Source organism: Rhinoraja longicauda, chromosome 5 (genome assembly GCF_053455715.1).
Source record: "Rhinoraja longicauda isolate Sanriku21f chromosome 5, sRhiLon1.1, whole genome shotgun sequence".
NCBI lineage: Eukaryota > Metazoa > Chordata > Chondrichthyes > Rajiformes > Arhynchobatidae > Rhinoraja > Rhinoraja longicauda.
Genome location: NC_135957.1, coordinates 8,254,756 through 8,280,998, shown reverse-complemented (window position 1 = coordinate 8,280,998; position 26,243 = coordinate 8,254,756). Strand labels below are relative to the sequence as shown.

Sequence of the window (26,243 nt, the reverse complement as noted above, 5' to 3'; positions counted from 1 at the left end):
CACTATCAACAACTAATCTTTGTCATCTGCACCTGTATCCAATCCACTTTATTCCTGTGTATTGAAAACCGAGGTCCCATCACGGATCCCTGTGGTACAACAACAGTCAGCGGCATCCAATCCACAATCTTTCTCTTAGTGCCAAGCCAATTTTGGACCTGCTTTTCGGGATTCTCATGTTAGGATGATATGGCCTGGACGTATATTCCAATGGTTTCAGCTTGTTCTCGTTCCCTCATCCAGTGGTACTTAATGTCCCAGTATGGTTGCTGTAAATGGCAGTTAATCTGTCCTCCCAAGGGTTCCAGTCCATTCTGGGCGCTCGTTCGACATATTGGTTGAGCGGTGTGAAATTTGGTTCTATATATCAAATGGCTTTGGCAGTTTGCTTTTACCTCTCCAAGTGCACAATATGGAACTGTTTTGGCAGATCTCATGATAAAGGCCAGCTCTAACATCTGATTTGGGATATTTGTGAACATGTTTGGATCTTGTTACCTTATTACAATTGTATTTTAATATGTAGGCCCTGGACAAGATCCGATATGAAAGCCTGACTGATCCTTCAAAAATGGAAACTGGCAAGGACCTGAAGATTGAAATTATTCCCAATGCAAAGAAGCGCACACTGACCGTCATTGACACCGGGATTGGCATGACCAAGGCTGACCTGATCAACAACCTGGGCACTATTGCCAAGTCTGGCACAAAGGCCTTCATGGAAGCTCTGCAGGCTGGTGCTGACATTTCCATGATCGGGCAGTTTGGTGTTGGCTTCTACTCTGCTTACCTGGTGGCCGAGAAGGTTACAGTGTACAGCAAGCACAACGATGATGAGTCATACTGCTGGGAATCGTCCGCTGGAGGCTCCTTTACTGTCAAAACCCACAGTGGTAAGCAGTGTGTGTAGAACCGACAAACCGACTTGCCCTTGTGCCCTAATATTGTGAATTATAAACTCTTTACTCCAATGGGAGAGAGAGGATTATTTATTCACAAGTATGGGTGTGGTTTTCATTTATTGATGATCCCCTGAGGCATCCATATCCAAGTCGAGTCAATTTCATTTGTATAGCACATTTAAAAACAACCCACGTTGACCAAAGTGCTGTACATCAGTTCAGGTACTAAGAAAACGAACATACAATGGCACACAAACATAACAGCACATATATAAACAGTTCACAGCGCCCCCTCAGTGGGCCTCAAATGCTAGGGATGTGACTAGGAGGAGCTTGAAGTTGATTCTGTACCGTACTGGGACCCAGTGGAGAGAGGCCATAATTGGGGTGATGTGGTTCCTTTTACGGGTACCTGTCAGGAGTCTCGCTGCCGCGTTTTGACCAATTGCAGGCGGGACAGGGATGATTAGCTGATCCCGGTGTATAGGAAGTTGCAGTAGTCTAGGCGGGAGGAAATGAATGCGTGAATGATTTTGGTGTGTTTGGAATTGCATGTACACCAAGCTGAGTCAGGTTGTCCTGTTTCCTTCAAATTAGGTTTTATAAAACCTGCAGCTATTGTTACTGATGCTATCTTTTCAATTCCACTACGATCTTGATTTTGGCCATGGTTGAACTGGGTCGCTGCGGGATTCAGTATCTGCTTGATGCAAGAGATAAGATTGTCACCCTATTAGGGCTTGGCTTTCAAAGACTACTGTTGAAATGCCTGAACCCAGTTATGATTTTAAGAGTGGGTTCTCTCATTCCATTGAAGCAGGGGTGGAGTAAATTTGGAGTGACTAAAATGTGAAGGAGTGGTGAAGGATACTGAGCAGTGTTTTCCACAACAGCTTGACTTATTAACTTGCCGTGTAGCCTGAGATGTGTGTGGGTTGTTCCTGCCTTTAGGTTGACTGTTTCATCAAAACCAGATTACTGATTTGTTTTTTTTAAAAGATTCTGTTTGAAGAACAGGCTGTTTCTTGCCTGGCACATTAATCTGATTAATGGCTGCTTTAGTGTGATTGGTTGGCTTGTGAGTTATTGCTGATAGTGGACATTTCTCTTTATGAAATGGTTACATGTACTGGGCGGCTCTAACAGATGAGCTTAACTGTTTCAGATTGCAGAGTGGATCCTAGCTTCAATCCTTTCTACCACTCACAAGTAGGGATTTCAGACACTCAAACATAGTTACAATGCTCTGGGATTTACTAGAGTTTGGTTCCTCATTAAGAGAGTGAACCCCAAATGATTGGAAGGTTCCAGTACACAATGTACCTGTCGGGTGAAGCTGCCCAAGTACGATCTTGTGTAAAAAGGAACTCCAGATGCTGGTTTAAACTGAAGATAGACACAAAAAGCTGGAGTAACTCAGCGGGACAGGCAGCATCTCTGGAGAGAAGGAATGGGTGATGTTTCGGGACCAAGTCTAAAGAACGGTCTAGACCCAAAATGTCACCCGTTCCTTTTCTCCAGGGATGTTGCCTGTCCCTCTGAGTTACTACAGCTTTTTGTCTATCTTCAAGTATTATCTTGTTCCCCCTTGCTGGTTTGTTTTGCCTGATACTGTTCAATAGTTATTGAACATGCTTTGTTCCTCAGGACTACTTATGTTGTCTGATTCTGCAGGATGGTGAGTTGTTGGTTTTATTTATTTGTTCAATGGATTTTAGATGTCATTTAGCAATGTTGGTGTTTATTGCCCATCCACTTGAATTCAGGTTGCTGGCTGCTGCGGTGCAATGTGCACTAGTGTATCTGGATCACATAGGTCATACAGTACAGAAGCAGGGTCTCAAAATGCTGTTGTACCTGCCTTAATTGCATCCTCTGGCAGCTCATTCCATATACCCACTGAAGGAAAAGGTTGCCTCTCAGGTTCTTATTAAAATTTCCCCCTTATTACCTTCCAGCATCTTTCCATTGAGCCCTGACAACCCCCTCCCCTTTTTTTTCTTTGGTCCCTGCCTACCCCCCATCAGCCACTAGCTCCCCCTCCGTCCAAACCTGGTTACACTTATTGCTGGGCATCCAGCACTTTGTTCGCCTCTTACTTTGGCACTTAAACTTGGTGCAGAGTGTTGACCCGGAATATCAACTACTTTTCCTCTAGTTATTCCACTAGATTTTTTTGTTGCTGGATCAATGATCCTAATCCTTCTGCTGGGATACACTGATTTCATAAATGGTCAGGACCAGTCTACTTCAAAAGATGCATTCTGACTAGGTTTTGCCACTGTTTAGCTGTTTCACTTATTTTGAGATTAGTCTCCAGTATTAGACAACCAGGTGTTCAGAAAATAATTATCAGTCACTATTAAGTTTATTTAAAGGACTAAATTAGTGTGCAATTCAAGCACTGAAGTACATTGGGTATAATTACAGAGCACTTGAAGTATACACATTGTCTCGTGATAGAATGACAAGTTCCAACATTTCCCCTGAGTCAGCAGGCATTCTGGATGGATTTTGGACGCATTGGTGATTATTTTCCAATGTTCTATAGATTCTGGATCAATTCCTGTGGATTGGAGGATAGCTAATGTTATCCCACTTTTCAAGAAAGGAGGGAGAGAGAAAGCAAGGATTTATAGTTAGCCTGACATCAGTGGTGGGGAAGATACTGGAGTCGATTATCAAAGATGTAATAGCGGCACATTTGCATAGCAGTAACAGGATCGGTTCAAATCTGCATGGATTTACGAAGGGAAAATCATGAGAATGCAGGGTGATTTGGACAGGTTGGGTGAGTGGGCAGATGCAGTTTAATGTGGATAAATGTGAGGTTATCCACTTTGGTGGCAAGAACAGGAAGGCAGGTTATCTGAATGGGTAGGAAAAGGAGAAGTATAACGAGACCTGGGTGTCCGTGTACATCAGTCACTGAATGTAAGCATGCAGGTACCACAGGCAGTGAAGAAAGCCAATGGAATGTTGGCCTTCATAACAAGAGGAGTTGAGTATAGGAACAAAGAGGTCCTTCTGCAGTTGTACAGGGCCCTGGTGTGACCACACCTGGAGTATTGTGTGCAGTTTTGGTCTCCTCATTTGAGGAAGGACCTTCTTGCTATTGAGGAAGTGCAGCATAGGTTTACGAGGTTAATTCCCGGGATGGCAGGACTGTCATATGATGAAAGAATGGAGCGACTGGGCTTGTATCCAATGGAATTTAGAAGGATGAGAGGGGATCTTATAGAAACATATAAAATTTATTAAGGGATTAGACACGCTAGATGCAGGAAACATGTTCCCGATGTTGAGGGTCCAGAACAAGGGGCCACAGTTTAAGAATAAGGGGTAGGCCATTTAGAACTGAGCTGAGGAAAAACTTTCACATGCAGTTGTAAGAGAGTTAGATAGAGCTAGCGGAATCAAGGGGTATGGGGCAAAGGCAGGAACGGGGTACTGATTGTGGGTGACCAGCCATGATCACATGGAATCGCGGTGCTGGCTCGAATGGCCTACTCCTGTACCTATTGTCTGTATCTATGTGATGGCAGAATTGTTCAGTCATCGGCTGGGCCTGGCTGCCTGGACAGGCCTGCGCTTTAGCTCCATCAGGCATTTGTGAAAGTAATCTTCCAGGCTCTTATCCTGGAATTGCTGGCCAGTGTTTGGGTGTGAGAAATCTCCAGCTATGCTTTGGAATTGCAGACTCCATTGGGCCAGAGAATGAATGGCGAATGTGCTGATTTTTGCGAAGCACTGTTTCCCTTCAAGCTTGGAATGTTGAGGGCAGGGCTGGAGTGAAGTTTTACTGGAAGGCTCCTTGTACTCTAAAGTTGGGAAGAGATGTCAGAGATTGGTTAGTCATACAAAACTGAAGGGGACCGTGTCATGTTCATCAACATGACTTATCGATTTGTACTAATCTCATTCACCAGCACATGGCCTGGAGCCTGCCGTGTCTTTGGTTGAAATGCTCGTCTAGATACTTGCTTTTTATCTGTACCATAATCCTATGCCCTCGTTTTATTCAATACTCTGGAGAAGAGTTCTATTAGCTATTGTGTCTACCTCCCAATTTTATATAGAGGCAAGGTTCCCCCATAGCTTGCTGCCCAAGGAGACTAAAACAGTCATCCCAGGCAACTCCTCTGCACCCTTTCCTGCACAATCTCATCCTTCCTCTACTGTGGCAACCAGAAATGCACGTAATGAGTTGTGACCAAAACACTTTCATTATCCTTTACACACCCTCTGCCATGTTAGAGGTGTTGTATTTGGCATCCTTTCATGTTCATTAGGTCATGTGAATGACTAGAATTTATGGCTATTTACAGTGCCCTCAATAATGTTTGGGACAAAGACTCATCATTTATTTATTTGCCTCTGTACTCCACAATTTCAGATTTGTAATAGAATTTATTTTCTCTATTACAAATCTCAAATTGTGGACAATGGACAATAGGTGCAGGAAATTGTGGACAATAGGGCCATTCGGCCCTTCGAGCCAGCACCACCATTCAATGTGATCATGACTGATTATTCTCAATCTGTAATCCGTTCCTGCCTTCTCCCCATACCCCCTGACTCAGCTATCCTTAAGAGCTCTATCTAGCTCTCTCTTCAATGCATTCAGAGAATTGGCCTCCACTGCCTTCTGAGGCAGAATTCCACAGATTCACAACACTCTGACTGAAAAAGTTCTTCCTCATCTCCCTTCTAAATGGCCTACCCCTTATTCTTAAACTGTGGCCCCTGGTTCTGGACTCCCCCAACATTGGGAACATGTTTCCTGCCTCTAACGTGTCCAACCCCTTAATAATCTTGTATGTTTCGATAAGATCCCCTCTCATCCTTCTAAATTCCAGTGTATACAAGCCTAGTCGCTCCAGTCTTTCAACATATGACAGTCCCGCCATTCCAGGAATTAACCTAGTAAACCTACGCTGCATGCCCTCAATAGCAAGAATATCCTTCCTCAAATTTAGAAACCAAAACTGCACAGAGTACTCCAGGTGCTGTCTCACTAGGGCCCTGTACAACTGCAGAAGGACCTCTTTGCTCCTATACTCAACTCCTCTTGTTAAGAAGGCCAACATTCCATTGGCTTTTTTCACTGCCTGCTGTACCTGCATGCTTCCTTTCAGTGACTGATGCACTAGGACACCCAGATCTTGTTGTACGTCCCCTTTTCCTAACTTGACACCATTCAGATAATAATCTGCCTTCCTATTCTTACCACCAAAGTGGATAACCTCACACTTATCCACATTAAACTGCATCTGCCATGCATCCACCCACTCACACAACCTGTCCAAGTCACCCTGCGACCTCATAGCATCTTCCTCACAGTTCACACTACCACCCAGCTTTGTATCATCTGCAAATATGCTAATGATACTTTTAATCCCTTTATCCAAGTCATTAATGTATATTGTAAATAGCTGCGGTCCCAGCACCGAGCCTTGCAGTACCCCACTAGTCACTGCCTGCCATTCTGAAAGGGACCCATTTATCCCCACTCTGCTTTCTGTCTGCCAACCAATTTTCTATCCATGTCAGTACCCTACCCCCAATACCATGTGCTCTAATTTTGCCCACTAATCTCCTATGTGAGACCTTGTTGAAGGCTTTCTGAAAGTCACGGTACACCACATCCACCGGCTCTCTCCTGTCAATTTTCCTAGTTACATCCTCAAAAAAATTCCAGAAGATCAGTTAAGTATGATTTCCCCTTCGTAAATCCATGCTGACTCGGAACGATCCTGTTACTGCTATCCAAATGCTCCGCAATTTTGTCTTTTATAATTGACTCCAGCATCTTCCCCACCACTGATGTCAGACTAACTGGTCTATAATTTCCCGTTTTCTCTGTCTCTCCTTTCTTTAAAAAGTGGGATAACAGCTGCCTTCCAATCCACAGGAACTGATCCTGAATCTATAGAACATTGGAAAATGATCACCAATGCGTCCACAATTTCTAGAGCCACCTCCTTAAGTACCCTGGGATGCAGACCACCAGGCCCTGGGGATTTATCAGCCATTTATCAGTCCCATCAGTTTACCCAACACCATTTCCTGCACAATGTGAATTTCCTTCAGTTCCTCAAAGGTATTTATTTCACAAAATGCTGGAATAACTCAGCAGGTCAGGCAGCATCTTGGGAGAGAAGGAATGGATGACTTTTCGGGTCGAGACCCTTCTTCAGTTCCTCCGTCACCCTAGGATCTCTAGCCACTAGAACATCTGGGAGATTGTTTGTATCTTCCTTAGTGAAGACAGATCCAAAGTACCGGTTCAACTCGTCTGCCATTTCCTCGTTCCCCATAATAAATTCCCCTGCTTCTGTCTTCAAGGGACCCACATTTGCCATGACTTTTTTTCCTCTTCACATACCTAAAAAAGCTTTAACTATCCTCCTTTATATTATTGGCTAGCTTACCCTCGTACCACATCTTTTCTCCCCGTATTGACTTTTTAGTTATCTTCTGTTGCTCTTTAAAAGAGTCCCAATCCTCTGACTTCCCACTCTTCTTAGCTATGTTATACTTATTTTTAATTTTTATGCTGTCCTTGACTTCCCTTGTCAGCCATGGGTGCCTCTTACTCCCCTTAGAATCTTTCCTCCTCTTTGGGATAAATTGATCCTGCAATTTCTGCATTATTCCCAGGAATACCTGCCATTGCTGTTCCACTGTCTTCCCTGCTAGGGCCTTCTTCCAGTCAAATCTGGCCAGCTCATGCCTCAGTAATCCCCTTTGCTATACTGTAATACTGACACTTCCGATTTTCCCTTCTCCCTCTCAATTTGTAGAGTAAAACTTACCATATTGTGATCACTGCCTCCTAATGGCTCTTTTACCTGGAGTTCCCTTATCAGATCAGGTTCATTACACAACACTAAATCCAGAATTGCCTTCTCCCTGGTAGGCTCCAGTACAAGCTGTTCTAAGAATCCATCTCGGAGGGACTCCACAAACTCTCTTTCCTGGGGTTCATTACCAACCTGATTTTCCCAGTCTACCTGCATGTTGAAATCTCCCATAACCACCGTAGCATTACATTTGCGACATGTCAATTTTAGCTCTTGATTCAACTTGCACCCTATGTTAAGGCTACTGTTTGGAGTCCTGTAGATAACTCCCATTAGGGTCATTTTACCCGTAGAATTCCTCATTTCTATCCACACTGATTCTACATCTCCTGATTCTATGTCACCCCTTGCAAAGGAGTGAATATCATTCCTTACCAACAGAGCGACCCCACCTCCTCTGCCCACCTGTCTGTCTTTTCTATACGTTGTGTACCCCTGAATATACAGTTCCCAGCCCTGGTCCTCTTGTAGCCATGTCTCTGTAATTCCCACAACATCATACTTGCCAATGTCTAACAGCCTCAAGCTCATCCACTTTATTTTTTATACTTCGCGCATTTAAATACAATACTTTAACTTCGGTATTCACCTCCCCTCTCACACCGGTCACAATTGGCCCTTACTCTCTTATCCCATCTAGAAATTCGCTTCCCTTTTAACTCCGTCTTCATATTCCCAATTTGTCAACCCCTCCCCCCACTACTTAGTTTAAACCCACACGTGTAGCACTAGCAAACCTACCTGCCAGAATGTTGGTCCCCCTGCTGTTAAGGTGTAACACGTCCCTTTTTGTACAGGTCACCCCTACCCCAGAAGAGATCCCAGTGGTCTAGAAATCTAAATCCCTGCACCAGCCCCTCAGCCATACATTCATATCCCCGATACATTTGTTCCTGCCCTCACCAGCACGAGGTACGGGTAGCAGTCCAGAGATTACCACCCTCGACGTCCTACTTCTCAGTCCTCCTAACTCTCTAAACTCGCGTTGCAGTATCTCCTTCCTCCCAACGTCGTTCGTGCCCACGTGCACAACTACTTCCGATTGATCGCCTTCCCTCGCTAGGGTGTTCTGAAGCCAGTCAGTGATGATTTGATCCCTGGCACCAGGGTGGCAACAGATCATCCACGTCCCGCCTGCCGCCACAGAATCTACTGTCGGTACCTCGGACAATGGAATCACCCACTACTATGGCTCTTCCTGACTTCGGTCTCCCCGGTCGAGTCTCCTTGCCTGGATTAGAGCCACCAACCTGTCCGCCGCTCGGACTGGAAGCGTCTTCTGCCCCGACAGCTCCCAAGAGGGAGCCGTACAGAGACAGCTCCCAAGAGGTGCCTGTTTGCAATAGGCACAGCCACCGGGGTCTCCTGTAGTCCACGTTCACTCCACATTGAAACGGTCTCCCACCTTCGCTCGACCTGGACAGCCTCACAGTAGGTCCTGTCCAGGAAACTTGCATTCCCAGATGGCCCTGAGGTTATCCAGCTGCTTTTCCAACTCCACCACACGTCCATTCAGGAGCTGAACCTCGACACAGTTCTTGCAGGTGTAGCTCCCAGAAGCTCATCAGTGTCCCTACCTTCCCACATCCTGCAGGATGTAACAGGATCATTCCGAGTCAGCATGGATTTACGAAGGGGAAATCATGCTTGACAAATCTACTGGAATTTTTTGAGGATGTAACTAGGAAAATTGACAGAGGAGAGTCAGTGGATGTGGTGTACCTCGACTTTCAGAAAGCCTTCGACAAGGTCCCACATAGGAGATTAGTGGGCAAAATTAGAGCACATGGTATTGGGGGTAGGGTACTGACATGGATAGAAAATTGGTTGACAGACAGAAAGCAAAGTGGGGATAAATGGGTCCCTTTCGGAATGGCAGGCAGTGACCAGTGGGGTACCGCAAGGTTCGGTGCTGGGGCCCCAGCTATTTACGATATACATTAATGACTTAGATGAAGGAATTAAAAGTACCATTAGCAAATTTGCAGATGATTCTAAGCTGGGGGGTAGTGTGAAGTGTGAGGAAGATGCAATAAGGCTGCAGGGTGACTTGGACAGGTTGTGTGAGTGGGCGGATACATGGCAGATGCAGTTTAATGTAGATAAGTGCGAGGTTATTCACTTTGGAAGTATGAATAAAAAGGCAGATTATTATCTGAATGGTGTCGAGTTAGGAAGAGGAGATGTTCAACAAGATCTGGGTGTCCTAGTGCATCAGTCACTGAAAGGAAGCATGCAGGTACAGCAGGCAGTGAAGAAAGCCAATGGAATGTTGGCCTTCATAACAAGAGGAGTTGAGTATAGGAGCAAAGAGGTCCTTCTGCAGTTGTACAGGGCCCTGGTGTGACCACACCTGGAGTATTGTGTGCAGTTTTGGTCTCCTCATTTGAGGAAGGACCTTCTTGCTATTGAGGGCATGCAGCGTAGGTTCACTAGGTTAATTCCCGGAATGGCGGGACTGTCGTATGTTGAAAGGCTGGAGCAATTAGGCTTGTATACACTGGAATTTAGAAGGATGAGGGGGGATCTTATTGAAACATATAAGATAATTAGGGGACTGGACACATTAGAGGCAGGAAACATGTTCCCAATGTTGGGGGAGTCCAGAACAAGGGGCCACAGTTTAATAAGGCCATTTAGAACGATGAGGAAGAACATTTTCAGTCAGAGAGTGGTGAAGGTGTGGAATTCTCTGCCTCAGAAGGCAGTGGAGGCCAGTTCATTGGATGCTTTCAAGAGAGAGCTGGATAGAGCTCTTAAGGATAGCGGAGTGAGGGGGTATGGGGAGAAGGCAGGAACGGGGTACTGATTGAGAGTGATCAGCCATGATCGCATTGAATGGCGGTGCTGGCTCGAAGGGCTGAATGGCCTACTCCTGCACCTATTGTCTATTGAAACACACTGCACCAACGGTCGTCCTTGCTCCTGCTCTCCTGACCTTTACTGAATGACTGTCAGCGTCCCTTTGGCACTCTTTTTAAACGGACTTTAACCTGCAATTAACACTTTCTTTCTTTCAGCCAACGGTCGTCCTTGCTCCTGCTCTCCCGACCTTTACTGACTGACTGCTAGTGTCCCTTTGGCGCCCTTTTTAAACGGACTTTAACCTGCAATTGACACTTACTTTCCTTCAGCCAATGGTCGTCCTTGCTCCTGCTCTCCCGACCTTTACTGACTGGAGTAGAGGGGCAAATAAATAATGATGGGTCTTTGTCCTATACATTATGGAGGGCACTGTAAGTGCGGGCTATTTTCAATCAAGTCAAATTGGTGAGGAGTGGTAATAGGCAAGTAAAGTTCTCTGCAGTTATTCTGTCAGGGACCCAACCTCTTCCATTGGTGCAGGGAGTGGTCTGATGGAGAGAGAGGAGTAGTAATGCAGTAGTCACTCGATTGGTGTGACAAGAAATACCAAATGATATGTACATTTGTGGTGGTGGCTCAAAGACTTTTATCTGTCAGGACACAGTTCAAAAGCAAACAGACAGGGTATCTCTGCGAATGGCTCATCTTGAGCTGCACACAATGAAAATCTTTTAACACAAGGAAGTATTCTCAATCTACCTGTTTGCGACCCATGCTCTCTTGTCGATGCATATTTTGTAACCGTAGCATTATATTCTGCACAGTCATGATTATATTCACATGGGTGTTTTTACATGGATAGCAAATAAGTTTTGTTTCAGTGTATCTTGGTACACGTGACAGTAATAAACCAATACCAATAAATCACTGACCCAGACCTTTTCTCTCCATGGATCCTGCCTAATATTAATAGTCCAGAAGGAACAATGACCAATTAAAAAACCATTGTAACTGCTGCATGCTTGTAAAAAGTATTGCATCTAATTCATCGTTTTTAGCAAGCATCCTAATGTTCCCCAATCAGGTCTGTAGGTTGAACAACAACATATGACCCGAGTCACACTCACCTTGACACCCTGGATACTCCAGGATGCTGGGCATGGGGCATATGCTAGTTCTGTTTGATCGCCATCTGCCTGAACCTCTTTGGGACTGGTCAAGATGAGGCCCCTGGACTTCACTGCTCATGGTCAATAGTCGTTTATTTGTTACATACACATAAATGTGTAGTAAAATGAAACATTACCCGCAGTTGAACAATAAGACCAATAAGATTAATCAATAAAATTGCAATAACACATACAATCACAACTAACACCAAACAAAAAGAAACATCCATCACAGTGAGTCTCCTCCAGTCCCTTCTCACTGTGATGGAAGGCCAAAAATGTCTTTTTCTCTTCCCTGCCGTCTTCTCCCGCGGTCAGGCTGTTGGAGTTGCCACGTCGGGGCGGTCGGGGCTCCCGATATTGAAGCCCCCGCCGGGCGGTGAAAGGTCCACGGCCTATTCCAGGCCGCGCCGGATGGTGAAAGGTCCGTGGCGGGCCGACCCAAGCCCCGCGATTCGGGGCGGGCGAACACGCTGCCTGAGCTCCCGATGTCGGCCCCCATCCAGGGGCCTGCGGGCTTCCGACGTCCACGCGGCCCGCGCCGGAGCCTCCGGAGATGAGTCGCAGCCGCGCCCGCAGCATCCGCAGGCAGCCAGCGCCGCAGGTGGTGAGTCTGGGCCGCGGGCTCTGCGAACCAGAGCCCCAGGTGGTCCCAGGTGCATGGCCGGTGGTAGGCCGCAACGGGAACGGAGACACGACACAGAACAAAGGTCGCGTCTCCGTTCTGGAGAGAGAATGTTACAGTTCCCGTTCCCTCCCACCTCCCACTCGGATCAAGCACCTTAATCCATTCCAGGTTTCCTAGTTGGAACCAGGGTTCATTAAGTTAATGCATAACTGGTGATGACTGATTTGACTGGTGAGCCCGGTTGACGGTGTGATTCACCTGCTGTTGCACGTATTATAATATTAAACACGTGCTATCGAATAGGCAACGGTGGACAACGTTTAGTATGTAGAGGATTGACCCAAATTATAGTGAAGGGATATTATTGTCACATGTACTGAGTAAGGGTGAAAAACTTTATCCAGGCAGATTATACCATGCAGGAGTAGTGTCCGAGGGTGAAAACAGGCGCAATGACCTACCCTGTCCATGCAGACCAATTTGGCATTCCGGGCTAGTTCTATTTGGCCCTTATCTATCAACGCAGCAAGTAGTGCAGAGGGGGGAAAAACTGCAGAGAATATTACTATTATAGGGAAAGTGCAGGTTAGATGAAGTGGATATGCTGCTGTGAGGTAGATTGTAAGAGCAGGGATTCATACTGAGAAGGTGAAATCAGTATTCTGAAAATGGAACCTGGTGGTTCAAGCTTTTGTATCTTCTGCCTGACTGCAGAAAGGGAAGAGGGAATGACCAGAGTGTGAGTGGTCCTTGAATATGTTGGCTGCTTTCCTGATGTAGCTGTGTAGATGGAGTCAGTGGTGGGGATGCTGGGTTTGCATGATTGACTGGGCTGCATGCACGACTGCCGGTCTTGGGCAGAGCTGTTGCTAGACTGCAATGCATGCCAATGTGGTGAATCTGCAGAAAATGCTGTCATTGGGGGCATACTAAATTTCCTTAGTCTTCTGAGGAAATAAAAGTGGTTGTGTGCTTTCTTGGCCATAGTACAGCCTCATAGTACAGCCTCACCAACAATGATTGAGTGTTGTCTTGGCACCAGGTTACAAGCTTCTCATTCTCCGTCCTGTGCTCTGTCTCGTCATTTTGTGATAATGCGATGGTGTCTGCAAAATTGTAATTCGCAGATTTCATGTGCTTGAGGTGGTCTTATCTATCTTACTGTTTTCAAGAGACCCAATTCCACCAATGAATCTAATAATGGATAGTGACTGTCCTGATCTCAATATTCCACATCCTTCTCCTTAGTAAATACTAATACAAAAGTAATCAGTTGATGTCTCACCCTCTCTGGCCCCAGACATTAATTCCCTCCTTCGTCCTAGAATGGTCCTACTCTCCTTAGCTATCCTCTTGTTCTTTATGTACAATATACCTTTGCATTCTTAATCCTGCTTGAACAGGCTCATTAGGAGATAAGGCTGAGGGTTTAGGGTGAGAGGTAGGAGATTTAGAAGAGGTCTGAAGGAGATTTTATTCCACTGAGTGGCTGAGATCTAAGAGGAATCGGATAAAATCACTTGGCCAGGGCATATGGATGCTGACCTAATGCGATTAGATGGGATTAGAATAGGAGATGCAAGGAATGGCAGATGCTGGTTCACGAAAATATGTAAAATGTTGGAGTAGCTCGGGTCAGGGGAGGAGAACAACTTCGAAGTGACCCGCAGAGTTACTCCAGCATTGTGTCTTTTTTGAGAGGATTAGAATGGGGCGATTCAATGGTCAGCGTGGAGCTGACCTGTTTCTGTGCTATTATCCTGCTCTGACTTATAATTCTTGGATTCAACATTTGCTTATGAGCTGTCTGAATCAATGTTCCCTAGGACAGCTGCCCATGAAGACAATCACTGCAGTTCCTACCATGTACTGACTGTACTGATGCCTGGGTGCACAGTTTTTGGAGAAGGGATTGGGTCAATAGCTCAATCCAATGGTGATTTCGCTTGTGTATTTAAGATTACTTGAATTGTAGACATTCTCCCGTTAAACGGACACTTGGCTTGATTTGCCTTTTTGATGTGGTTGAGTTGGGGCTGACTGTATGGCAGCTTCTGTTTGAGCATATCCTATGGCTCACCGTTACTTTCCATCTCGTTACTCCAGCCTATCGTGGGAAATTGAATCTGCGTTGGTAACTGGGTTTGAAGGGCGGTGGACGCAGAAGTGTTGTGGCCCTTCTGTGGTGGTTGACTGACAAGCCACAGTAGGAATAATGTGATTGAGCTGGAAATGGTGTAGAGGAAATTCACCAGAATAGTTTCTGTCGAGGAGGATGAAGAGGCGTGACCTGAGAGAGATATATAAAATATGCAGAATAATGTCAGATGGAATTTAACCTGAGCACGTGTGAAGTGTTGCACTTTGGAAGGTGGAATTAATGGAGAGAGTATACAGTTAGCGGCAAGACCCTTAACACTGAAAGTGGCAGCAGAAGTACATTGGGTGGTAAAGATGGTGTATGTCATAGAATCATACAGCATGGAAACTGGTTCTTATGCCCAGCTTCCCCATGCTGATCGGGGTGCCCCATATACACTAATCCCACCTGCCTGCGTTTGGCCCATATCCCTCTAAACCTTCCCCGTCCTTGTGTAATTTTAAACAAAAACGTCTACTCCAATGAACTTTTTAAAATGTTGACGGTGTTCCTTATGTATGCCTCTCATAATTTTGATAGTGTCCATTTTTCAGATTGTCCGCTATAACTGAATAAGGGGTAAATATGTACAGTACTAATGGAAAAACAGCCAATAAACATACACTACACCACAACAATAAATGACACAAAATACACATTACCTTGGAATGGCACAGTGCATTGCAGTAGAGTTGCTACCTTATATCACCAGAGTTCAATCCTGACCTCGGGTGCTCCATGTGGCAGCGTGGGATTCCTCCGGGTGCTCCGGTGCACTGGTTCTACCCTACACACTGAGCTGTCCCTAGTGTCTTTAGTGTGTAGGATAAAACTAGTAATATGGGTGATCGCTAATCAGCATGGACTCGGTGTTTCCACGCTGTATCTCTAAACTAAGCTAAAATAGTTCAACAATGAAATTCAAATGTGTGATTCTCCAAAGTACTCAACGCTTTTATTATTATAGTACAGAAGAAGAAGCTGAGCAACATCAATGTAGAGTACCTGTATCTCCAAAACAAAACCAAGAATCACTCCATCCACCTAGTGGTCATTCCGTGAAACAGCAAACTGTCTACAACAGTTTGGTCTGCTATAACCAAAATCCTTTATTGCGAGGGTTTATCATCATTTCTGTTGTCTTGCATTACTGCGGTGACGTTCTCCTTAATCAGTAAAGCAATTCCCCCTCGTCTAATACCCCACCTCTGTCCCCTGGAACATTGGGCTGCCAGTCCTGTCCCTCCCTATGCTAGGTTTCATAACGGTTATAATTCACCAGTCACACAAACCTATCCATGTCCATCCGTGATGGGTCATTCGTCTTACCCGTCAGGCCTCGCGTTGAAATAAAGGCATAATCCAACTTGCCATGGGTGGAAGAAGGGAGATTGAGCTTGCATTTGAAACACCCAGTGCATCTTTTTTTTTAAAATTCCTCTTCTGGCCTTGAACTGTGTACTCTAGTCCTTGACATTTTTTTCCCCTGGGGGGGGGGGGGATATGATTTAGACTGTATTCGGTTGCCGCTCGGCGTGTGGCGCTCCTGAGAAGCAATCGAAGTTTTCCAACCTCCCCAGGCAGCATCCTGATGAAACTCTTCTGTACTCTTCGTAACCTGCACCTCCTTTCTGTAATGGGGCAACCAGAACTGGGCAAAATGTTCCAATCCTGCCAACCTTTATGCAGCTGCAAAATGACATTGACTCTTGCGCGTTTGATGCATGATTGAGTTTGGCTGAAGTTTAGCTTGTTCACAGGGCTCTGCTCTGGACTGGGACTGGCTCTGGTTGTTGTGAACTGGGCATTTGGTGGATTGGGGATGACTCTGGGAGTAGGTGTTTTGGGTTCTAAGGCTTCAGTCTATTAACTGCCTCTGGTTTGTTTTTCAGGAAAGGGTGATAGTCAGCTTGATACAATCAGTCGCGGTACAATAGTTATCCTAGAGCTAAAGGAGGACCAGGCTGAGTATCTGGAGGAGAAGAGAATCAAGGAGGTTGTGAAGAAGCACTCTCAGTTCATCGGCTATCCCATCACTCTCTTTGTAAGTTTTTTTTGGGGGGGGGTTGGCGCTGAGATTTAGCACAGTTCTGTCATATTCATCTCGCTGAAAGAAAGCTTTTAACTCGATTTTGGGTCTTTACTAGACTTGAATGTTTTTGGTTTGGTGTGCTTGTCGCAGTCCGGGGGGGGGGGGGGAGTAAGAAAAGAAGAGCTTGACTAAGGTTGGTTCTTGGCTTCAGGTTGAGAAGGAGCGGGAGAAGGAGATCAGTGATGACGAGGCAGAGCCGGAGGACAAGGCTGAGAAGGAGGAAGGAGTGGAGGCTGAGGAAGGGGAGAAGCCCAAGATCGAAGATGTGGGCTCAGATGAAGAGGAGGACGGTGAAAAAAAGGACAAGAAGAAAACCAAGAAAATCAAGGAGAAGTATATAGACCAGGAGGAACTGAACAAAACCAAGCCCATCTGGACCCGCAATCCTGACGATATCACACAGGAGGAGTACGGCGAGTTCTATAAGAGTCTCACCAATGACTGGGAGGACCACCTGGCTGTGAAGGTGAGGCTTCTGTTGCAGGGGATGGAGTCTGTAACTCCTGAGCTTGACATGTTGTTGCATTATCGTGAAGGTCTAAACGTGCCAAAATGTATGCCATGTGGCCAGGATCTTCTGTTACCCCATCAGATGTACATAACCAAGGGGGTTCTTCTCTCCTCAGCACTTCTCTGTCGAAGGGCAGCTAGAATTCCGAGCCCTGTTGTTCCTTCCCAGGCGGGCTCCCTTCGACCTCTTTGAGAACAAAAAGAAGAAGAACAACATCAAGCTGTACGTCCGCAGAGTCTTCATCATGGATAGCTGCGAGGAGCTGATCCCCGAATACCTAAGTGAGTGCTATTTCCTGGTGAAGTAGGCAATTATATAGAGAAAATATCTGTTTCAATTGGGCCTTAACTTACCGAATAGTGAAAGGCTTGGATAGACTGGATGTGTAGAGGATGTTTCCACTTGTAGGAGATTCTAGGACTTGAGTTCATAGTCTCAAAATTAAAGGACATGCCTTTCGAAAGATGAGGAGGAATTTATTTAGTTAGAGGGTGGTGAATCTGAATTTCTTTGCCACAGAAGGCTGTGGAGGCCATGGATATTTTTAAGGCAGAGATGGATAGCTAGATAGATATATTCTTGATTAGTATGGGTGTCAGAGGTTATGGGGAGAGGGCAGGAGAATGGGGTTAGGCGGCAGATATAGATTAGTCATGATTGAATAACCGAGGAGACTTGATGGGCCGAATGGCCTAATTTGCTCCTACCACTTATGACCTGAAGCGCACAGTCCATCAGTTTCATACAGAAGGCCATTGAAATTTATAAGCTCCTATTGGCACTGCAATGAACTCTGTAAAGTAATGCATGATCTTTAGCATTTTCAGCTTGCAGTAACAAAATAATCTTATTGCTTTTGAAAAGACCATTATTTTTGAAGATTCTGAGTGAAAAATAATTTATGGCGAGTCTGAAACCATTTCCTAGCTCCCTTTTTCCCTCATTGGCGCAATTGTCTTTTTAACATGAATCTCTATAACACTAGGTTTCTCGGGATCTATAGTGTTATATAACAGAGCTGCCTATATTTGCCAGCATCCCCCTGCCTATTTTTCCTGCTGACACTGTAGGAAAATGTGTCCACGGTTTGTGCTTGTTCAGTGAAGGGCTGATACAGTAGCAAGCGGGGTGATTAAGTAGGAGCCCTATAAAACTGCATGGCCTGATGGTAACTGCCCAGAGATGCTGTCTTGTGACACTGAGCTCATCTATTCAGCTGCTTCTGAGCCTTATGATGATAACTTAATTGTCACATGTACCTAGGTAGTTAAATTCTTTGTATTGCATACATTCCAGTGTAAATCAAACTATAGATTAGCACAATCGTAGATAAGTACAAAAGTACAATGATTGTAGCATAATAGTAGACTTAACTCAAACTACTGTGAGTCTGTACACAACAAGTCGCCGTGTTTCTGGTGCCCACAAAGATTCAAAGTTCTTAAGAATGTAGTCTTACCTTGGCCTTAAAAGACCATTGTCCTGGTGGCACCGATCCGCTCCTCCGTCTGCCGCCATCTTTAAAACAGCCCTTTGCCCAGCCTCCCCTGCAATCGTCGACACCCTGCCCGGTTCCATGGCAGATGAGCCGGTCTTGCTGTCAAGGTATGGCTGTGGCTGGTCTGAGCCCGTGCGGGAGCATGAATGAGTGGTGTCTTGAATTTGAAATACCTTGTATGTTTTAGACCTAGTCTGACAGTAAACAAGGAGATCTGAAGCTCTGGTCTTCGTCTAGTGATATTAGCTATGTGTTGATTTCTGTTGGCAATTCTCAAATTTGCTTGCTTATTTGATATGTAAATGTGCTGATTCCTGTTTTACCCAGACTTTGTGCGGGGTGTGGTGGACTCTGAGGACCTGCCCTTGAACATCTCCCGAGAGATGCTTCAGCAGAGCAAAATTCTTAAGGTCATCCGCAAGAACATTGTCAAGAAGTGCATGGAATTGTTCGGTGAACTGGCAGAAGACAAGGAGAACTACAAAAAGTTCTATGAACAATTCTCAAAGAATCTCAAGGTACTGTGAAAGTGTGTGCCCTCTGGCCCTTCTGCAACATTTTTATGGGTCTCCTTGGAATTGAACTATTTCTCTGGTATCCTTTCTGCGAATTTCACCTCTTGTCAGTTCCAGATGAGCCGGTCTTGCTTGTGTTTAACCAATTTATTTACCGTCAGGACATTTGACAGGTAGATTGGAGGCGACAGTTTGACTGTCAGGTAAGTGTGGGAATTTTCACGATGTTTATGGCCACCAGCCATTACATTTAAAGTGGGCTCCAAACCCACTTTTCACAAACATCCACTGAACCACTTTAAAAAAAAATTTTTTTTAGTACAGCTATTAGTAAATTGGAAGTAAACCCAGTTTATTCCTTGTTACAGTGAAGCATGGTTTTCAAGTAACCCGGGCAAGATGTTTTATTTGAAAACTCAAGTACTTACCGACTTGTCAGTGATTTCAACGAAAATGAGGACGCCGGGGAAGCATTGACAGCGTGGGAATTTTTGCGATGTTTATGGCCATCAGCCATCACATTTAAAGTGGTTCCAAACCCAGATAAGCAACCCAGAAACCGGATATGAATCTCCCTTACATTTTCAAAGAATGCCCACGCACTTTTCACAAAAATCCACTTAACCACTTAAAAAAAATTTTTTTTTAAAAATACAGCTAATAATAAACTGGAAGTAAATCCAGTTTATGCCTTGTTACAGTGAAGCTTGGTTTTTAAGTAACCCGTACAAGGTGTTATAGTTCAAAACTCTCAAGTACTTACCGACCTGTCAGTGATTTCAGCGAAAATCAGGACGCCGGAGAAGCATTGACAGTGGGAATTTTCGCAATGTTTCCGAAGACTGTAATCTCGACCTGACTTGGCAATGTCGTGGTCATTGTCGTCGGGTAAAAGAAAATTTCGGCGATCTGCTACGACTTTGACAGTCGCCAAAAAAAATCACCTAAGTGGGACAGGCCCTTTAGTGCTCTTGCCAGACTGTTCCACTAAGGATCCTACAAATCAAAAGCAAACTGAAACAGAAAGGGTAATCAAGTGGTCCTTGTTGCCAGATGGTAGTGCGCGGGGTTTTAATTCCACTTCAAATGAAATGGGTTGTTTATTTAAAGAATATTTGAGGATGATGCCGGAAGATTTAGAACATAGAACAGTACACCCTAAGAACTGATCCTTCAGTCCACAATGCTTGTGCCAAACATGATAACTGACCTCATCTGCCTGTACATGATCTATATCCCTCTTCCCTGTACTTCCATATGCCTACTTGTGTTGGAACCTTTAGTGAGTTATGAACTTGGACTGCAAAATTCCTCTTCACATCAATGCTGTTAAGGGTCTTGCCATTGATGGTATATTTCCCCTTACGTTCAAACTCCCAAGTGCAGCACCTCGAGGGTGTTCTTGAGATCTTTTGCCCCGGGTAGGTAATGGAAAACCAGAGGACATAGATTTAGGGTGAGAGGGGACAGGAACATGGGTAGGAATGTGTAGAGGAATGTTGACCAAAAGCAGGCAAATTAGACTAGCTTAGATGGAGCATCTTGGTTGGCATGGATCAGTTGGGCTGAAGGTCTTGTTTCCGTGCTGTGTGACTATGACATGGGACACATTACGAAGGTCATGTGACTGGATATGCAACTGCAAGTGGCGAGGGAGCGCAGCAGGAGGACCCAATGAGTTTGCTGCTTTAAGGGGGATTTATCTGTGAGTTTGTGCCATTGTGGTGTAATTACTGACTTCCTGTACTATCCATTCTTTCACAGCTTGGTATCCATGAGGATTCTCAGAATCGCAAGAAGCTGTCAGAACTACTGCGTTACCATACCTCTCAGTCCGGAGATGAGCTCACGCCCCTATCTGACTACGTCTCTCGCATGAAGGAGAACCAGAAATCAATTTACTACATTACTGGTATGTTGTAGTTGGTTGAGACCCCGCAGTGCTCCAGTGTGTATGGCTACCCAACTTCTGTAGTAACTTCCAACTCCTCCCTGATGCTCCCCTCTTACCAAGCCAATCTGCTTTGGGCTGGAGAAGCAGTTTGCCTTCAACGTCTACCAAACGTCCCTCAGGGAAACACAAGATGAGATTGTGTACTTTGTAATCTGATGCTGAGAGCCCAGGTTGATGTGCCATCCTTGGCCTTTGCCCTCGTGATCCCAGCTCAGGTGGGACATTAGCAGAGCGAGGTTCCCATCCAGCTGGGATGCAAACTTACCATGCCATTTGCTGTCTAGGTGAAAGCAAGGACCAGGTGGCTAACTCCGCCTTCGTGGAGCGCGTGAGGAAGCGGGGCTTCGAGGTGGTCTACATGACTGAGCCCATCGACGAGTACTGTGTGCAGCAGCTGAAGGAGTTTGACGGCAAGCAGCTGGTGTCTGTCACCAAAGAGGGGTTGGAGTTGCCCGAGGATGATGATGAGAAAAAGAAGCGCGAAGCTGACCGGTCCAAATATGATGGTCTCTGCAAGCTGATGAAAGAGATCCTGGACAAGAAGGTGGAGAAGGTACGGTGTCTGGGGAGCAGCTACAGGGGCAAGTTCTTTGAGGGGAGGGGGGCTCTAAAGACAGGCCTCAGTGTAAGGGTTGGCACATACGATAAGGGAAGGGGGGCGTCTGGTGTGACCTGTCTTGTCTCTCCAGGTGACCGTTTCCAACCGTCTGGTTTCCTCACCTTGCTGCATTGTGACCAGCACCTACGGCTGGACTGCCAACATGGAGAGGATCATGAAGGCTCAGGCCCTGAGAGACAACTCCACCATGGGCTACATGATGGCCAAGAAGCACCTGGAGATCAACCCTGACCACCCGATCGTGGACACCCTGAGGCAGAAGGCCGACGCAGACAAGAATGACAAAGCCGTGAAGGACCTAGTGATCCTGCTCTTTGAGACTGCCCTCTTGTCCTCTGGGTTTTCACTGGATGACCCCCAGACACACTCCAACAGAATCTACCGCATGATCAAATTGGGTCTCGGTGAGTGAGTTCCTGTGCATGGTTCCCATCCAGCTGTGGCCTAAACATTTGCTGTCTTTGGGTGAAAGCAAGAACCTGCTTACATTTCCATTTGGCCTAGTTAGCAGGATTGCTGTTGTACCAGAATACTGTCTGCAATGATATCCACCAATGCCATAGGGCGGCATGGTGGCGCAGCGGTAGAGTTGCTACCTTACAGCGAATGCAGCGCCGGAGACTCGGGTGCTGTCTGTACGGAGTTTGTACGTTCTCCCCGTGACCTGCGTGGGTTTTCTCTGAGATCTTCTGTTTCCTCCCATACTCCAAAGATGTGCAGGTTTGTAGGTTAATTGGCTGGGCAAATGTAAAAATTGTCCCTAGTGGGTGGAGGGTAGTGTTAATGAGCGGGGATTGCTGGGCGGCGCGGACCCGGTGGGCTGAAGGGCCTGTTTCTGCGCTGTATCTCTAAATCTAAAAAAATGGCAATCACCTGACTATATTTCCCTGTATCCATCGTATGGTTATTGGAGTTACTAGCACTTGAGTCCTGGATTTCCTATGCCATTCCTAGTCTAAGGGGTGCCTGAGACTCCGCGATTAATTGGTCTGTCAAATTGAGCTCGAGCTTTAACATTGGAAGTGCAGAGAGCTTTTCTGTTTACTATCTTTGGTCCATCCCAACAATGTAGTCTCATAGCATGCATGATCTTAGTCAGAACACCGTCAATTGTCTCTTTGCCTATTCCTATATTTGACAGTCAGAAAAATCCATCACCAAATAATTCAGTCTACTCTGATTTGTCCCCATCTTCCCTTTATTTTCAGTTTTAAGATTTAGTTTTGCTGCTTCAGTTTTAACCTTCCCCTCTTCCTCCAGTTAAGCATACTAGCAGGTTTTGCTATAGTCCTCCCTACTGTCTGTTCCAGCAGACATGCAGATGGATGGGCCCTATTCTCATCTGATGGCTATGCATGCTGTTGGTGAATTCTTCAGCTTTAGGACCTGCAAATGCCTGTTCATCCCCATGTGAAAAACTGTCCTCTAACCTAGGAACGGCTTCATGTGTGTAGGAAGGAACTGCAGATGCTGGTATAAACTGAAGATAGGCGCAAAAAGCTGGAGTACGTCAGCATCTCTGGAGAAAAGGAATGGGTAGTGTGCCTGGTGATTCACGGTCTCTTGCCATTGAGGTCACGAGGGGCAGGTGATTCAATCAATGGTTGGAGAAACTTCAAGGTTACAAACAACTAAACATAGCACAAAAAGTAAGGAAATTTGTGTTTGGTAGATTATTTCTTTGTTGTAACAATGCTTCTTGGCAATAAATCTTATACCGTTGGAAAGCCTGTTTATTTCCCTTTTAAATGGTACCTGATTGGCAGCATCTGTGAGCATGGGTCCTGCTACAGTGGTCAGTAGGTGTCTGCTCCAAGAATCGGCATGCCACGTTTGACTGATCTGGATAAGGCCCGTGCGATAGGGCAACTTCAAGCTGGTGTTCCGCAAAACCAAGTTGTGGCATTATTTGGAGTGAGCCCTAGTACCATCTCCAAAGTGAAGGACAAGTTCCATATAACGGGGGATGTCAGAGACAGGCCGCGAAGTGGGCGTCCCAAGAAGACGACACCCGAAGAAGACTGTTTCCTCACCCTGTCAGCAGTTAGGAACCGTAGGCTGTCTTCTACAGATTTGCAGTCAAGGTTTGCAGGACGATATGGCCGACGGCTCTCTGCCCAGACAATTCGGAACAGACTGCCCGCAGCCGATCTCCGGTCTCATAGGGCTGCCAGGAGGCCTGCCATGACTGCCCTTCACAGTCAGGCCCGTTTGCGCTGGTGTCGGCAACACGTGCACTGGAACATGAACATGTGGAGGAACGTTATGTTCAGCGATGAGTCCAGATTCTGCCTACGGCAGTTGGATCATAGGGTCAAAGTGTGGAGAAGACGCGGAGAACGCTATGCTGATTGCTGCACCGATAGAGTAACATCTTTTGGTGGAGGCAGTGTGATGGTGTGGGGCGGCATCTCCCTCACTGGAAAAACGAGGCTTGTCATCATTGGAGGCAATCTCAATGCAGAGAGATATCGAGATGAGATTCTGCAACCAGTGGCAATCCCATATCTCCACAGTCTGGGACCGAACTCTATCCTCCAAGATGACAATGCTCTCCCCCACAGAGCAGGGTTTCTCAGAGACTACCTCCAGAATTTGGGAGTGGAGAGGATGGAATGGCCTGCCAGCAGTCCTGACCTCAACCCCATTGAACACTTGTGGGATCAGCTTGGGCGTGCTGTTCGTGCCAGAGTGACCAACACAACCACGTTGGCTGACTTGCGACAAATGCTGGTTGAAGAATGGGATGCCATCCCACAACAGTGTGTGACCAGGCTGGTGACCACCATGAGGAGGAGGTGCCAGGCTGTTGTGGCTGTGTATGGTTCTTCCACACGCTACTGAGGCTCCTGTTTATTAAATGAATAAATTGTTAAATTGCCAATATGTCTTGTTTCTTCAGACTTCAATCATCCAATCCACCAAACAACACCGAACAAGAGTCAATGGCAGAATAAGCTGTTTGGCATTGGCAGAGAAGATTTGGCAGATTTTTCATGGGCACAACCCACATACTCAGCTCTGCTGCTCATCCCACAAACGCATGTTCCTTACAAATGTGGCACCATTTAAAAGGGAAATAAACAGGCTTTCCAATAAGATTTATTGCCAAGAAGCATTGTTACAACAAAGAAATAATCTACCAAACACAAATGTCTTTACTTTTTGTGCTATGTTTATATTCATTCTAGTAAAATACAGAAAAAAGTGGCTAATAAAGCAACAAATCCTATTGCCTGTTCCATTCTCCTCAGGCCTGAATAAGCAGAAGGCTGTGAGATTAATTACTTCATTAATCTGAATATAAACACAAAATGCTGCAGTAACCAGCGGGGCAGACAGCATCTCTGGAGAAAAGGAATAGGTGATGTTTCAAGTCGAAACCCTTCTTCAGACTGAAGAAGGGTTTCGACCTGAAATGTCATCTATTCTTTTTCTCCAGAGATGCTGTGTGACTCGCTGAGTTACTCCAGCATTTTGTGTATCTTTGGCTTAAACTAGCACCTGCATTTCCTTCCTATACATGCTTCATTAATCCTGCTTGTGCCCCCATCGTCCTGGCCTGGAACTGTCCCTACTCCCGGGAGGCAGGGTCAGGCTGGGTTTTGGCTGACGCTCCATTTGTCTAGGACGCTGCTACCCAGTCACAGTGTCTCCCCCCCCCCCCCACCCCAACTACTACATCCAGTCCACTGTCTATCCGGGTGAGGACTCGCACTGACCCTCTGTGTGTTCACAGGTCTCGACGAGGACGAGGTGATTGTGGATGAGGTCACTCCACAGTCTGCTGAAGAGATCCCGTCCCTGGAGGGAGACGAGGATGCATCCCGCATGGAAGAGGTGGACTAAATCTGGGCTGCCCCCTGCTCGCGTGGACTGTTGTATTTAATTTGGACTTGGTACAGGATCTGTGGTGCGGTGTGTATACAGTTGTTGTCCAGCCAGTGAGCGGGCCCTTGTCATGGCACCACAGGCTTACTGTAACGCTGTCCTATATTTTAATTTGAAGAGCATGTTTTTTTTCGGAGCTATGTTCTGTAAAATAAAGTCTGAACCACTGTCATGTGAGGTCCTGTTTTTGTGGTGTGCTGCAGTTTCTGGCTGCTCAACAAGGTGGCACCCTCGTCCAGAAACAGGTTGGAGCAGAGTTAGGTTTTGGGAGAGTGCAGCCTCCACTTTGGAGGGGGAGAGGGGGAAGAGGGGGAGGGAAGAGGGCAGGCAGAAGAGAATGAGACAGCTAACGGCTGGCCCTGCTTCCAAATGTCTGGACGGAAACGGCTGTTCAGAGTGAAATCCCAGCTACACTCCACCGTGTGTGAACTCCACTGAGCATTTCCTATCGTTGCAACGTTGCTATTGAGGGCGTGCAGTGTAGGTTTACTAGGTTAATTCCTGGAATGGCGGGACTGTCATATGTTGAAAGACTGGAGCGACTAGGCTTGTATACACTGGAATTTAGAAGGATGAGAGGGGATCTTATCGAAACGTATAAGATTATTAAGGGGTTGGACACGTTAGAGGCAGGAAACATGTTTCCAATGTTG

At 45.9% G+C, this 26,243-nt stretch overlaps 1 protein-coding gene across 1 annotated transcript in view; it reads left to right on the top strand.

Moving 5' to 3' along the window:
- Nucleotides 1-25,762, top strand: part of hsp90ab1 (heat shock protein 90, alpha (cytosolic), class B member 1) — a 31,124-nt gene extending 5,362 nt beyond the window's left edge. The window contains exons 3-11 of the mRNA XM_078398873.1: nucleotides 527-893; nucleotides 16,403-16,554; nucleotides 16,754-17,068; nucleotides 17,229-17,394; nucleotides 18,939-19,129; nucleotides 20,891-21,038; nucleotides 21,365-21,633; nucleotides 21,770-22,103; nucleotides 25,439-25,762. Of these exons, the coding sequence (XP_078254999.1) occupies nucleotides 527-893; nucleotides 16,403-16,554; nucleotides 16,754-17,068; nucleotides 17,229-17,394; nucleotides 18,939-19,129; nucleotides 20,891-21,038; nucleotides 21,365-21,633; nucleotides 21,770-22,103; nucleotides 25,439-25,548 (2,052 nt within the window). The 3' untranslated portion in view covers nucleotides 25,549-25,762. The remainder of the gene's footprint in view (nucleotides 1-526; nucleotides 894-16,402; nucleotides 16,555-16,753; nucleotides 17,069-17,228; nucleotides 17,395-18,938; nucleotides 19,130-20,890; nucleotides 21,039-21,364; nucleotides 21,634-21,769; nucleotides 22,104-25,438) is intronic.
- The last annotated feature ends 481 nt before the right edge of the window (nucleotides 25,763-26,243 follow it).